This window comes from Perna viridis, chromosome 4, assembly GCF_037379345.1.
Source record: "Perna viridis isolate PV_CMFRI_1.1 ecotype Kerala chromosome 4, ASM3737934v1, whole genome shotgun sequence".
Lineage (NCBI taxonomy): Eukaryota > Metazoa > Mollusca > Bivalvia > Mytilida > Mytilidae > Perna > Perna viridis.
The window spans coordinates 19,070,632-19,086,449 of NC_142448.1; the positions used below are offsets into that span (position 1 = coordinate 19,070,632).

The 15,818-nt window shown below is 32.5% G+C and overlaps 1 protein-coding gene across 6 annotated transcripts; it reads left to right on the top strand.

Annotated features, from left to right (window-relative positions):
* The first annotated feature begins 1,955 nt into the window (after window positions 1-1,955).
* LOC148619193 (heterogeneous nuclear ribonucleoprotein A/B-like) lies at window positions 1,956-14,618 on the top strand. Of its 6 annotated transcripts, none has more exons than XM_088578832.1 (10): window positions 1,956-2,194; window positions 3,032-3,072; window positions 6,749-6,876; window positions 8,340-8,495; window positions 9,258-9,389; window positions 10,676-10,778; window positions 11,021-11,188; window positions 11,842-11,880; window positions 12,977-13,079; window positions 14,400-14,618. In XM_088578832.1, exons 1-9 carry the CDS (start codon window positions 2,043-2,045, stop codon window positions 13,051-13,053), a joined length of 996 nt encoding a protein of 331 aa, XP_088434958.1. In that variant the 5' UTR covers window positions 1,956-2,042; the 3' UTR covers window positions 13,054-13,079; window positions 14,400-14,618. The 6 variants fall into 6 exon arrangements, with proteins under 6 accessions (XP_088434958.1, XP_088434959.1, XP_088434961.1 ...); XM_088578833.1 differs by having other exon boundaries at window positions 12,977-13,030; XM_088578835.1 differs by having other exon boundaries at window positions 12,977-12,997.
* The last annotated feature ends 1,200 nt before the right edge of the window (window positions 14,619-15,818 follow it).

The window sequence follows — 15,818 nt, forward strand, 5'->3', positions numbered from 1 at the left end:
CGATCGAATTGGCCGGACCTTGCACGTGTTTTATTGTGACTTCATGATATTGCGAACGGTATCGTGTCGGAGACCATGCAGAAATACCTTTAGCCCACCATCTTGCAGATATATTATTACGAACCTTATAGTCAGATAATTAATTTTCATTTTACCAAACTTTGACTTCTCAACAGTTTAGGTCCCTTCGGCATCATGCATAATATTTTAGATGATTAAATATAGTTCTCCTTTCCACTGAATTTTAAAAATTTACAAGTGTCCTTACAAACACTGCTGGGCTTGTCATATGCACAATTTAACCCCTTCAGTTTGAAAAAAAACCTGTACTACTTTACCCCCAAATACTGGACAATAGACTCAAGAATTATACCGTTATAAAGCCTACCCTACAGATGTATATTCTCAAAAATTCAAACGACCTACAATTTCTCTTCTTGTAGTATTCCTATCCCTTGTAAAAGTATAAACACTTCTGAACACCACACCTTCAAGCTGAAGTCCTGCGTGATCTTGCTGACAAGAAGTACTCTGGGTCTTATATATTTGAATTTCCAGTCGAGAATATTTGTCGTGTTTGGAGGACAGGTGCTCGAACAGAGCATTGGAATATCTATGGGAACCACAGACCCTTAGGACCAGAATTTTTTTCTATCACAAAAAATATCATTAAATAATTTTGTTTCTCAGACATGTCCGCTTGTCTAAAAACTGGGCATAGTACAAACAGTATTAAATAGCAAGCGGACATGTCTAAGAACACATATAATAACTCAAATATGGAAACAAAATGATTTAGTGATATTTTTATGCGATAAAAAAAAAATCTGGTCTCAAGGGCCTCTGCTTGGAACACGGATCGTTCGACCACCCCTTAATTTTTCAGGTATACACGTTATACATATACTAGGATTTCAGGTTTATTAATAGAGTAAAATCGCGACCGGGTATTGCGAGGCAAACAAATTTGTGGAGAAGAGTTTTTGAAAAATAAAGATTTCATGCAAAGCATTTTTCCCCAATTTAAGGGGGTGCACGCCGGTTGCACCCACGCGTTGATCTCGAGGTCTCTGTATAGTGCCAAAAACACACTGAAACTAGATCTATGCATTGTAAGAGAATAATATGTGTATGTTGACCACAAGTATTCAAAATTAAGCTGAGGGTGTGTACTTTTACAACAAAATTTAATTTGATACAAAAGTTTATGAATCTTGTTTACATGTGTGAGTAATTTCCTTCCATGCTGTCAGTAAGCAGAAAAAGTAAAAATGTAGATTTCAGTTTAAATCATTCATCGTACCATTAGCCAGGGCACACACTCTTCACGTTGACGTATTCCCAAACTAGTACAGTAGTAGGACATGCTCTGACTGAGTTCTTCGGTCAGGTATCCCGAAGGCTGGGCTTTGCTACCTCTAACTACTAACAGACATCTACTAACACAACACAATCCCCGTAAAGGGCGGTCTTGCGAGATACGTAAGGATAGTCAAGACCGTAAAAAAACACCAATCAGATCGGCATTAAATACACCCCTCCTAATCAGCATAATGATTTTGAAAGCCTAATTTTCCAAACTTCGCAATGGTATGCAACATTAAGTATCATTTGTCCTGGGAATTCACGGTGAAACTATGAAAATGGCTATTTAACATGTAAAAAGAAGTGGTTAGCTCAGTGGGTTAGTTAGACCTGGTAAAAATACGTTCGTATTCAATCGGAATTACTCGGCCTTACTCGTTTCATAGTAGTTAACACCCGGAAACTACCGAGGTTTTTTACGATTGAAAACATTGTTTACTTTCGAAATTTTTATTTTTTCATTGAGTTAAATGAAATAAGCTTTTTTAAGTTTACCAGATAACCAGTCATATCAGCAATTTAGCTTTTTTTTTCTTTCGAGATATATTCATGTTCCTTATTTCATCTCAACCAATCAATTCCGTTTAACGAGCCGACCACGCTTTGGTGCGGCCATTTTGTCACGATCTCTTTGTTGTAAGGCGGTCTTATACCTCAGTTAACAATTTTCATACAGAATGGCTGAAATGGGAGAAGAACAATTACCTTTAGCAACAGAAGATGTAGACCAACAGAACGGAGATTATGTAGATACTACAGGGGAACCTATGGAAGGACAGGAATCTGGTGGTGGTGATGGGCCCGACAACGATGAAGACGAGGACGACAGGTACCCGCCAATAATTTTATATTAACATTATTCATACACATACACACATATATTTAGTTAAACAGTATAAGATTTTTAGTATTTATTTGAATGTTTTATGTCCAGTGTAGCAACTAGATAAGTAACGCGGATATCTCGTGGTCTTCCCGCTAATTTTTTAGTCTGAATCATCCCGTCTGAAGTACATGTATAAGGTCTTGCATTGTTTGAAATAAGCAGAAACCCAGTCGCGAATTTCTAAAATTTGGATGTGGGCTACTTAAATGTTTACTGTGATTTTTAAGAACACTTGTTGGCTACCAAAATTATAGCTGTGGATTACCAAGCCAAATGTTTGGATGAAACCCAGTCTTGCCTATTTCTGAAGTACATTTGCCTTATTCAGAATCAAATATATATAATAGACCCTTTTATGATAATGTTTGGGTAGTCGATGAGCATGCTTAATATACACTTACGCGCGGAAAATTCTTTTGTTCTACCCAAGCTCTACCTCACGAACTTACCACAAAAGGGTCTATTAAATTCGTATGAAATAAGATTTTTGTTAGGTTCTAATGTTAATGTTTTTGCAAGAAATGCTTCAGGTAGAAGGAAACTATACTTTTATGGTTTCAGATTTACCCTCTTAAAATATAATTCAATTCATATAATGATATTTTAAGTATTTGAGTTCCATTTAAGAGTCCGTTTAACTTACATCACATGTTTCACATGTGTGCAATCACATTTCCACTGTATGTCAGAGTTAGAAATAGTAACCTGCCCGTTAGCCCGAGACTGTCTATTTTTTTTTGCAGGGCATGCTTTTTTATTGTTTCAATATATATTTTGTAGGAAGCTATTTGTTGGAAATTTAAGCTGGGAAACTACACAAAGTAAGTAATGGTTATTTTTCGAGCTAGGCTTTTATAACTTAACCCTTACTATGCTATTCGCGGCATATGTCGCGAAGACCTATTTGTCCCACACCGCTATTCGCGACATATGTCGTTTCCGATACGTCATTATTTTTGTTGGAGTTCGTCATTTGTTCGTGTGTTGAAATCGAAAACTACCGAGAAATCCGAATAGAAATATGATTCAGGTTTCGTTTGCGTTTGAAATCATGGAATCATGGAATGTTTTAATGAAAAGTTTTGCAGTAAATCGATTTGAATATGTTATGAAAATTTTGTGAAAAACGTAATGGCGGACGCCATTGAAGGCAACGATAGTGACACTGAAATATTAAGAATTTTCAACGAATCGGGAGATGAGAGCGAGTTCGAAGGGTTCAGACCTGAAGATGTTGTAGACAATTTCGAACTTTTGAATGAAATAGACTGTATACCTGACTGTTTTAAGTCTTATCACTGCAAAAAACTTTTCCGTGCCGATGCTTCTCAGTCTTCAGATTCTGACGAATAACTTACCCGAGATTTTACCTGAGTTGTAATTACCTGATCAAATTTAATTTATTGTCATTCTTGAATTTTAGATGGTCATTAATTTTTCTGAATATTCTACCCCAAAAAACACAAAATATAGAGAATAAATGAAAAGAAAAACAAACACATTTTTAAAAATATCATTTATTTCATTAATCTGGTACACCTGTATATACCTGTCACAAAAGAAAAAAATGGCAGTCATAATAAATATATATTCATAAACACTACAAAAAGTATCATTATCAATAACTACAAGCAAATATTTTCTAGTTACATGGTATAACATAAACTACTCAAATTTTACCTTTTACCTGAGTTTTACCTGCCCATACAGGTGACATTTATAAATTTACAAAAATTTCTACACATTTTTGAAAAGGTGAAAGTTTTTACAACTTATCTACACAAATTTTTTTGTATCTCAAATAATAAAAAAGTTGTGGTCGTTTGAAAAATCTACATAATTTAGAGGATGTAAAACAAAAAGAATGCAGCAGCAGCAGACATAACAGTGATATTTTATGCAGCGGAGTAAGGGTTAATTATTTTGCAGAAAGAACCTGTATTTATGAGTTTCTTACTATTTTGGGGAATTGGCCTGGGCCAGTGCAATTTAGAATCGGAGCTGGGGTTGGTAATTTATTAGATGAGTGACTATTTCAAATATTTTAACACATGTTTCTTGGCATAAGTAAGGTAATGATAAAATATATTTGGCAATATAATATATAAATTTAAAGCAAAAGAAATAAACATAATTTCAAATCTTTACCAAACTCCTACAATGTAAGAGGTAGAAATTCTATTCCTCCATACACCAACCTCTTACTGCCGCACGCAATATTGCATACTGCTTGTTCCGACGTTCTTTGAAATCAGCAGAATTATAGTAAAATATTTACTAATTAAATAAAGTTTCTTTACCAGAACACGGGACAGGGTGACTTAACTGATGAAAAACAAATGATCTACGTGATCAGGGCATAATCTAGGATTCAGTGAATAGAAGAAGTGACTTCTCCCTTCCAGGAGTGGTAGGGAGAAGTTAGTTAGATAAGACCATGCATTTTATGTTTTATCTTACATGTTTTCATTGGATATTTTCATTTTTTGTTTATAGTCAAAATGTGAGGTTTCATCATTGGACGCCATTTTGTGGGAGTAACTTTCTGGCGAATTGACCTGCAGGAATGGTTTTGTCTAATATCAAATAAAAATATTTAAGAATGATTGAAGTACAAAGTTTACAGTGGCTGTAAAATAAATTTCTTACCAGATGCAGAAATGCCATTAAAAACATCCAAATTTGCTTTTAAATCAGCTCATATAAGATTCTATAACAACAGAATTGATAAGTCCCGAGAAGCACATTTCTGAATAGCGATCAGCAAATATTTAGGATTTTTAATGGCGCAACAAAATTTATTCACGCATCTTTTTGTCAAAGATAAAATGTATTTGAAAATCATGTGGTGAGTATGAAAGTTGTATAATAAAATTAAAAAAATTAAAGGTTTTCATAATTTTTTGTGATCATTGCTTTTGGAATGAAAAACTTTTAACCATTAAATAATAAAAATTTGTTCCATATGAATCCGAAAATGCAGCTAGCCGTAACATAACGAGATGTCAACGTCTAAATCAACCTGTGCAGACATGCATGTACATGTATGTTTACATCTACATTGTTTAGTGGGGTTATTTTCAAATAATTGGTAGTTATAATTTAAATTGATAAATGAATGACTGCATCTTGATATTCCACAATGGTAGTCTATTATCCAATAAATTTCCCAGATTTTTTTTTCCTAAGTGACAATAGTTATCACATTATCTTTATTTTGGCCTTATCAAAACAAAGTGTCACTTCAAACCCACATGCACTCGTACACATAACTGTGATCCTAACTGAACCTACCAGTTATTAATTCTCTTTTAAAACCATTACAATCATTATAAAAGTCTCTCATTGAGTAAATCAATTGTCATCAAATTATGTATTTAATCAAGGAACAAAAAATGTACATATACCTTATCTTTTGTGATTGTTTTCCTTTGATTTTGAACTTGTAAGTTGAATATGTTACATTCAAATAAGTTCTGCTGGTTTTATCCATTATCCAAGTTGCTAGAACGGGTTAAATATTCCCAGGATTACTTGGAACTGATGAAAATTAAGTGAACTTATTCCAATTCAAGTTTTCTGTTCATTGTGAAAATTGCCATCATTTTGGTTGTTTATTACCTGGAAGTGCTAGAGTTACCTCACTTCGGTCATATTTCACAGTGACTCTTTTCTTAAAAGAACACGAGCTGGCAACTTATAACTATTTTTTAAAATTCTTGCCGACTTAAATCTCCATTTTGTCGCCTAGATGTTTACATTATTGATTTTTGTGTGACTGTTTTAGGAATCGTGATTGGTTGGTTTGGTTGTTAGTTATGATCAGTATGATGTTGACAGCAGCGCGTGCACACAGTCTCACTCTGCCGTGTTGACTTATTTATGTCTTCTTGATTTTTAGGGGACTACTAAATATGTTCAGGGACTACTAAAAATTGTGTATCTACTAGTCCTTGGACTACTGCCAGAAAAAAAAACAGGTGTCAATCCCTGGTTTGTTTTTTGATCTGATAAAAAATTCTAAGCTGCTGGTCTGAATGTCTGGTAATGCGTCAACAAGTTTGGAAATGTCTGTAATCTCCTGAATAACTACACTAGAAATCCTCCTTAGTTCCTTTATTTTAATTCCCAAAAAAAAGTGCTTGACTGGAAATGTTAATTTGGATGAAAAATTCAAATTAAGGGAAATACCTAGAAGTCTGTAACCTGAATTTTCCTGGTAGCACAATTCATTTTTTTTTTTTTTTTTTTTTCTGAAGAAAAAAAAAGTTGCAAAGCAAAATTACTATTTTCAAACAGTAAGGGAACTTCAATTAGCCAGAGCAGGAAATGTGAAACAAGTTCAAAAGAATTTCTTTTAAAAAGTGTACAATGATCCTTATTGTTATTCAACAAATCTGTCCAATCCTTTCGATATTTTGCAGCTTTTCATTTGTTTTTTTATGTTGTGATAAGTACTTAAACTTTTACTCATTTCAAACTTGTTCTGTTTTGTAGAAGATTTAAAAGACTATTTCTCTAAATATGGTGAAGTTGTCAACTGCACACTGAAGACAGAATTAGAAACTAAAAGATCTAGAGGCTTCGGCTTTGTTGTATTCAAAACATCAGAAATTGTTGACAAGGTACATATTTGTTACAAAGTTACATGTTTTATTAGACTATTTGTATATTTTCTAACTTGCATGTAGTATCATATTTTACCCTATATTATATTTGACATGTCTGTATCCATCTGTTCTTTTTTGTCCCCATTACTCCAAAACTACTGAACAGAATTTCTTTTAACTTGGTATGTAGCAAGGACACTAGGTTATGTATATTCCCTTAACCTTTGATCTTCAAAATTTTTGGAATTAATGCCCCTTTGAACCACATTTCCTGATGTACTCTACTGAAGTACTCATCTCGAAATACTGAGTAGAATTTCATGAAATTTGATATATTGGAAGGACACAATAATCTGTTTTTTACTGTGAAAATTGATTCCTCAAATTTTGTTGTTTTGTCCCTTCAAACTTTGTTTCCTGTATTGCACTTCTGAAACGTCTGTTTAAGTAAAATCCCTCCCATTAAAGTCAAATGGGGTGTTAATGTTTTATTTGCATCACAGCTTTATGAAAACTTGAACCAACAACTGCTTCTGTGTGCTTGGAGCCTGGGGTTTTGAATATGTGCTATTAATTTCTAACTGAAATTAGTATGAAATAAGTCCGTTTGCTGGCAAGAATTAAGTAGCATTCCAGCTGAGAATCAAGCAAAATGTGATTCATGGGTGAAAAGCCTACATAGTTTTATTGTTGATATTTTGTTTGAATTGTCATAGTAAACAGAAATTATTTTTCAGTTTTTCATATAACCCATGTTCTTAGGAGATAAAAATTATAGAGAATGCACTGTAAATTTCAAATTAAGGGAGATAACTCTGTAAATGACACTCAAATACAACAGAATCTATTGAATTATAATGTTGATTATCTTATAAGAGCAGACAGATTGGAATGAACAATTACCATTTCATGATATAGACCCATAAAACAACTTTATTACAAAAATAAAAATATGTAGCCTTGTTTGAGGTGTGTCACATTTTTCAGATTTTGCATGATTCTTACTAAGACTACTACTTTAATACTTGACCTATAAGTTTTATGACAGGTTATTTTGAGTAAAACATTGATTTGAATGTATCAATGCAGAGATGTTTTATAGAACAAATTACATAAAACTCATTTATTTATCTAAATTCTCTGTACGTCCATTATACTGTACTGTAGATAAAGTACTTAGACATGCAAGATCTGCTTAATTCCATTGGAAATTATCTTTTTTGAGGTACTTTATTTAAAAAAAAACATAAATTGTGTATTTTAAGAATTCTACAGAGGCCATGGAAACATGTCCCAATTCAATTTAAATTGATGTTTCATTTTCTGTCCAAGATGGATGGGCCATTTTTATATGACCCACAAAATATTGCAGTGGTATAATGGTATGTTTTATTGTTAGGAGGTAGGGATTCAGCAAACTATGTTTTAATTAAAAGCCTGTTTACATAAGACCTCTTTTCTTTATTGTCACTGTTTAGGTTCTGGAAGAGAAAGAACACAAATTGAACGGTAGAACGATAGACCCAAAGAAAGCAAATCCAAGAAGAGAAGTATGCAAAAAAATTTTTGTAGGAAAATGTGATCCCACCACTGAAGAAGCTGACATCAAAGAATATTTCACAAAATTTGGAAAGGTAATTAGGCTAACAAAAAAATTGTCTTTTTGAGGTTACATTGGATGAAAAAATGGGATAGGTAGGTATAATTTAATTTTTTTTAGATTATTTTGTATATTTTATGGGAAGATTTCTTAGTCCCCAACTAAGAAAAAGATTGTAGCTCAGCTGCATTTTGTCCAAAAAAACCCCAATAAAATGTGCTAGGGTTGGCAGAAGAAAGGTAGGTAGGGTAAGCTTATGAGAGGAATACAGAGGTGTTAGGCTACAGTAAGTAGTTGTTGAGCTATAAGCATAGTCAAAATTGAACCTTAAAATTATTTTCTTCAATAGCTGTTGGCTCTTGTAAATGTTTTGAAATTGAGTATTAAAAATGGAAATAATGGCTTGAGGCCTGTTCTTTTCAATTTTATGAGGTATTTGGGAAAGGTAATCACTTGTGAAGGAAAGCACCCACTATAATCACAGGAGATCTCAGTGTTCTGTAGATTTTTCTGGATTTTAATAGTTGTTAGTTAATTTGTAAGTCTGGTAAGAAGGAAACAATGGAATCATTATAAACCTGTTTGATTTTATGTCTGATAGTTTAGCAGTAATAAAAGGTTACAAAATATGGACCAACTCTGTATATTTTTTTAACATGTATATATCATTGATTTTCAGCTTTTCATACTGGTTACTTTATATTCACCTCCTTAATAATTTTTTGTGCCTATTCTGAACATGGTAGAATCTGCTGTACTTCATTTATGTAATTTTTTTTTTTTTTTTTTTTTTCAGGTGGAAAAGGTTGAATTGCCATTTGACAAAACAAAGGACCAAAGAAGAGCATTTGTTTTTGTGGAATTTGACTCAGAGGAAGCTGTAAAGAAAGTATTAGCTGAACCAGCACATAAATTAGGAAGTCAAGAAGTAAGACGGATTTCTTGACATCAATAATTGATTTCAGTGGATTTACAGATGAATTTCCTGGCAAATGATCATTCAAAAAGTCGTCCAAATGAACTTTTTAACCTACAAGGCAGAAATTTTTGTTATGTGTGACATGAAACATTTTTCTTTTGTGCAAAGTTCACTAAATTTTACAATGTAAATCCATAATAGCCATTTTTATATAACCCCAGAATTCTTATTGACATGCAGATTTTACTTAATTATTTTTCTTTTAAATCTTTAAAAGGAATCTTGCTTGAAATTTGGACAAAATGCAGCTGTTTATTTCTGTACAATCAAGGCATTAACTGTAAAGTAAAAGTATAAAATTTACTCACAGTAGTTTTTGCTGAGGCAACTTGAGTTCTACAGACATGCTTTTCTTCTATTTTAGATAGGAATTCCTTTTTTTTTCCCAAAATTTTGGCATCTAAAGTTACAGGTGTTAGTCTGAACAAGAAAACATTGTTTTTCTGGACCTAACCCCATTAATTCCTATTTTTTGTACGATAAGCAAAATTGTGTTTGGTTCTAGGAATGGTCTTGTTAGGAAGGCAAAAAGGACTTGGGACTTCATTGTTAGCCAGGAAGACATCTGTCAATCTGCTGAATCTAGTTCTCTGATAATTGTTACTTTTTATATTTAGTTCTAAAATTTCAGCAAACATTTTGACTTGTAAAAAAGTAGAATGCAAGATTTTAAGTTTCAGGTTTATAATAGTTTTAAAAACAAGTGAACATAGAAACTCTCTGGTAAAGGTAAAAGCCTTTCACTTGACGACAGAAAGTGTGAAGCTAATCTGTTGAAAGTAAAATCAAATGTAAATACTAGTATCAGTGGTTGAAGGCTAAAGTGCTGGAAAAACAATATTAATGTGATGATGATATGTCTGACCCTCCTTTTGTTCCACTTCCAGCAGGATGCAGGATTTCAGTGGATGCAAAGGAGCCGAAACAGTTGAGGGCAGGTATCAAATCATAAAAGTGCAAGAAAAAAACTGTTCAAGCTCTGCTAACAAAGTGTAATTGATCATTCGTTAATTACAGATTTACTACTTCATTTATATTCTTGTCAATGTTTAATTAGACCTTGTCTTTTTTTCTTCCTTTTTTATACAGGTGTTGTAAAGTGTAAAAACTCCTATGGAACTTCTCAGACTGAGTAAAGATTACCCCATAAATGGTAAATCGTAACATTTGTCTAAGAATTCAAATGAAAATTAAATTTTTAACTGTGACACTGAAATATTGAAATCTTTTTGTAGTTTGATGTAAAGAAAGCCACTCCCACAAATCAGAGCAAAAGAGGGCGTGGTGGATTTGGATTTGGTGGCTGGGAAGGTGGACGAGGTCGTGGTGGCCGTGGAGGTAATTTAATTTTAACAAAATCTTCTCTACTAAATCATGACTGATTAATTGTTTTAATGAATTTTTGTATTTGAAGTTGGTAGCATATATATATCTTCTAATTGATAAATTGTGTATGCATTAATACAATTCAAATATTTATTTTGGTCCAGTCACTGGTTGTACAAGTATAAGCAAAATTAAAATATTTATTTTTTAATAACACCTGCAAGTGGTAGTTAGAAGTTATTTACATTTTGCAGGCTATAACCAGGGCAGTTACTACCAAGGAGGTGGTTATGGTGGATATGGTGGTTATGGATATGATAACAGTTATTACCAAGGCTATGGTGGTTATGGAGGATGGGGTGGATATGATCAGAGTGGTTATGGGGGTTATGGTGGCTATGGAGGATATGGTGGTTATTCAGGTACAATTTCACTTTCAAAAAATATAATGATTTTGTTGTTGCTTTATCCATTACTTTGCCAGAATAAACACATATTGAAAAAACTAATTTGTTGCACTAGAAACCAATTATTAATGATCTTGCTAGATTTCATGAAATAAAAATTTTTTATAACTAATGCAGATTAGATAAGTCATTGTTGAAGGATTCTTTGCAGGCCATTTGGAATAATTATTCTTGAGTGTGTTTTTTAAATCATTTATGGCATAATCACTTTCTGGAATCATTGCTTATTCTGGCAAATTTGCAAGTTGTTTGTTGGAGGAGTTGTACTTTTTCAACATGACTAACATTTTCTCTTAATATGATATGCTAGTTAACTCCCTATTATTGTTTCTCTAATATTTCCTTGGTGTTGCAATAAATGTTATGATGGAAAGTCCAACTGTACTGCCTATACTTCTAAAATTTATTATAATAGAATGTGTTCTTATTATATGGAAAGGTTTTCTTTTGTTGTTTTTTTTCAAAATGAACTATAAATCTGAAATAAGAAATCTTAATATAGAAGTGACCCAAACAGAATAGATAGCTCCATTTAGTTGTATTTTTTGGGTGTTTCCTGGTTTCTTAGGTGTAATTGAAGGATCTGATGTATCCGCATCTTTTTGTAGGATATGACTATGGAAATGGAAACTGGGGATACGATCAAGGTAGGTCAAACTTTGGGAAACAAAATTATGCTTTATAGTAGCTTTCATTAACATCATCTGCTTTGTAGCTTTTATCACTTTACTATCATTTATCATCTAATATGCTCAATCCCATTTTCAAATAAGAAAGTAGAAATGATGCATCAAACTGTTTGATAACAAAAGGTTAATTTGTTGATCTACATTGTATCTCATAAAATTGTCCTTGGTTGTTTAAGTAGTATTTTTGTCTGAAGTAAATGTATTTTGTTCGTCACATGGAGAAAACCTGACTTAATCCTTCAGTAGTACATTAGTTCATTGAAATTGGAAGAAATGAACATTTTTTTTAATCATTAAATGGCAAGTTATTAAATCAAAAATTTTCTTGATGTTCAGTGTTCAAGGATTCCAGTTTCTCTTCACCCAGGACAAGTGAAATTTGGGTGTGGGAATGTTTATTACGTTCCACTTTCCCTTTTGCAATACTTGAAATTTTGAATGAATTTTGAGTTCAGAAAGCTAACTTCAATTTTAGAAAGTTAATCTTCATTAAGAGTTTCTCTATGGAAACCTTAAATTTTGAAGAAGAAAAAAAAATTCTGGAACTCTGAATGTCCCAGTCTTGTGCCTTCATGTTGTGTTTGAAGTCAGGCAAATAATGTACAATAATCCTTCCATCATATGATCTGATTTTCAAGAGCTTCAAAAAAAAGTATGCATGTATTTATGTTTACATATTCTTAGTGATTGTCTTGTCATTATTGACTAATACTTGTTCCTTTCATAAAGTATTAATGTTATCTCTCATTTTGGTTGTGGTTTCATCAGTTCCATTATGCAGGTGCTTTTATCATACTTCAAATATATGCAAAACAAGCTTCTTGTATGAACTTTTTGTTAAATGAAGCTCAATTTTACAATTTCAATAGGTTCAATGTGAGGTTTTCTTTCATTGGTGTGTACAAAAAAAAAATTGAGAATGGTTTGTTAAAGTAATATTATTTAAAATAAATGCATGTTAATAGGTAAGACCAATAAACCACTTTGGTTACTTTGTCAGTGGAGGTCAGTCAAACACATAGACCCTGTAGTTATTGCTATTTTGTCTTTGTAGGCCAACAGAACAGTCAATATGGTAAATCACAGAAAGGTGGCAGAGGAGGCGGAGGTTATCATCCATACAACCGATGAAGAAATTTATAGTTCTCATTTTTAATGTAAAGTATTTTCATTTCTCCTACTTCTAACAAAGTGTGCACTCAATACTGTCAAAAGATTTGTGTACATTTTCTAGATATTGTTGAAATTTCTTAATTTCTTTTCTAGAACTTGAAATTATTTTCAATTTTGTTTTATCACTAGAAGTACCTTTGTTAGATGGACAATTTCAGATTTTCGTGGATTATATTCTGTTTATTATTATGTAAATTGCATACAAAATTGTTTTAAAACTAACATGATTCTGTAAACGTCTTCTTCGGTGATGTGTATTATTTTATTTTACTGTGAAAGTCTGGAGGGATCTGTGCAAGAAAAAATATTCAACTTGCTATGTTTGGAATATGTTGTGCCAGTCTTGTGGTTTTCTTACCATCTTACAAAATTAGAAGCAAATCATTTTCAAGCAATATATTTTTCCTACAGATTGTTTCCACATTTTCACAGTATTTATATTATTTATAAGATTTGTTGGACTAGATGGATGTATTTGACAGGTCTTGCTTGTTCAACGAATCTGCAAATGCCTGCTGGCTTTCTTACAATTCATAGTAGCTCATTGTTGCTTTGGTCAGATATATACAATGTATCTGTATCAAGTCATAATAAAAAAAGAAATTTACCTCAGCCTCAGCATCAAGCTGCATAGAAAATACATTGAGCTACTTTGTCTTTAATTTCGTTTTCATTAACCATGCATGGAGTTAGTCTCTAACAAAATTATTTGGCAAAAAATAAACCATGACCCCAAAACTCCATCAGTACCAAATTTTATAGGACAATTCCATTAGTATAAAAGTCTGATCAGGAAAAGTGAAAATCTTGGTAAAGATAAGTTTCAAGCTATGTGCACCTAAATGCAAATCCTTTTATTTTTGTTTTTGGCTCACAAAAAATATATACTGAGAGATATGCAGATTTTCTAATGGAATTGCCCTTCAAAGAAAAAATATTCAAACAGTGCATCAATGACAATCAAAAATGTTGTTTAATAAAAAAAAAAGATATACTTCTAAAGATATTTTCCAATACAGTTAAAAATGAGTTACAAATGTCATTACATATGGATGCATCAATTGTGGAAAAATAAATGAGCTTTCCAAGTTTATAAAAACCAAGATTGCTTTAACAATCATTCACATCAATTTTATTGATATGCATTATTTAAGTAACTTTCAGTTTAATGTTAATCAGCTGGAAAAGTTAAATGAGGACATATCCTGCATTTTAGTAGCTGAACTAGAACAACCTGCAAGTTGGTAAGCTTCAAAATCTTACCAAAACTGGTGTTCTAACGAGAGTTTTCTTTTTATTTTCAGAATGGTAATTCATCTTTTCATCCTCATCGTCGTCATCTGATGGAATTCACCACATTATGAACATTTTTACAAATGTTGTACACATATCTATGTGATTTTAAACTTTTGCTTTATTTTAACTGTCTACAACTCTTGTCAGAGAAAGCAGGAGTTCAAAATTCATAGTGTAAATATTGTAATTTGAATAAAATTCCCTGTCTGGGGAGACGATTTGTACAAGTTAATAGTATTATTTTTTTAGCTCGCCTGGCCATCTTTTGGTGTCCGTCGTCGTTAACAATTATACAAAACTCTTCTCCTGAAACTACTTGACTGATTAGAACCAAACTTATTATAAATGTTTCTTTGGGTATCCTGCATAGAACTGATATTGGGATTTTTGATTCATCGAAAAACATGGCTGCTGTTACTAAAAATAGAACATAGGGGTCAGACAGTAGTTTTTCACATTTATCTCCAAAACCGTTTTGTGTAACTTGTGTAAAAATTTACTTGAAAAAAAAAAAAAAACTGAAAATCAACATTTTTACCTTTTCTCGTAACTGACAGCATTTAGGCAAATCAATCACACATGTAAACAATATTCATTCACTTTTGTAGTAAGTTACAAAAATGATTTTAAAGTACACATTCTCAGCTTTATTTTAACTACTTTTGATCAGAATACACACAAATAATGTATTTACAATGCACATTTCTAGGTTCAGTGTGTTTTTGGTTCTGCGTAGGGGGTGGCCATTTGACCCGGAAGTGGTTAGTGAGACCCGACTCCTTGTAAGAGTTGTTGCCCTGGAAAGGGGAAAAATGACTTTTTTAACAGTTTTCAGTTAATATCTTGAAAACAATGATAGATTAAAAGAAACTTTCAATTGTTGAAATGATCTTAATGATAAGCCCTACTAAAGACTTCTCGAGTCAAAATTGTTGGACAACTTAAATTTAGGCAAAATTCAACCAGGTGGGCGATTCAGGCTCCTGGGGGCCTCTTGTTTTATTACCGGGTGGCATTAGTTCTGTGTCCAGTAAGGGCTTATCTTTGAAGAAAAAAACATAACATAAAAATCATGAAACTCTTTTCGTTGACAAGGACAGGACACACAAGTTGATGCTTGTAATATTCAACCATGAAAGTATAATGGTTGCATATTACAAGCTGTCATAATTATCTCAAGTTTTCATATGAAAACCGTCTGTGGACAGACATGCAACTTTCTGGAATGTTTTGCATAATATCTCCCTACTAAATAAGGCCAAGTATAAAAAGGGGGTGCTTTTGGTTAAATACTATTGCTGTTTTAAATGATTAAACAAATCAAAATTCAAAGCTGTTCAAGCTATCAATTACGTGCTCTTGCTTGCACCAGTGGTTTAGGGTTCAACCTCGGTCATGAAAGCCTTTTCCAGTGAAACCTGTCTGAA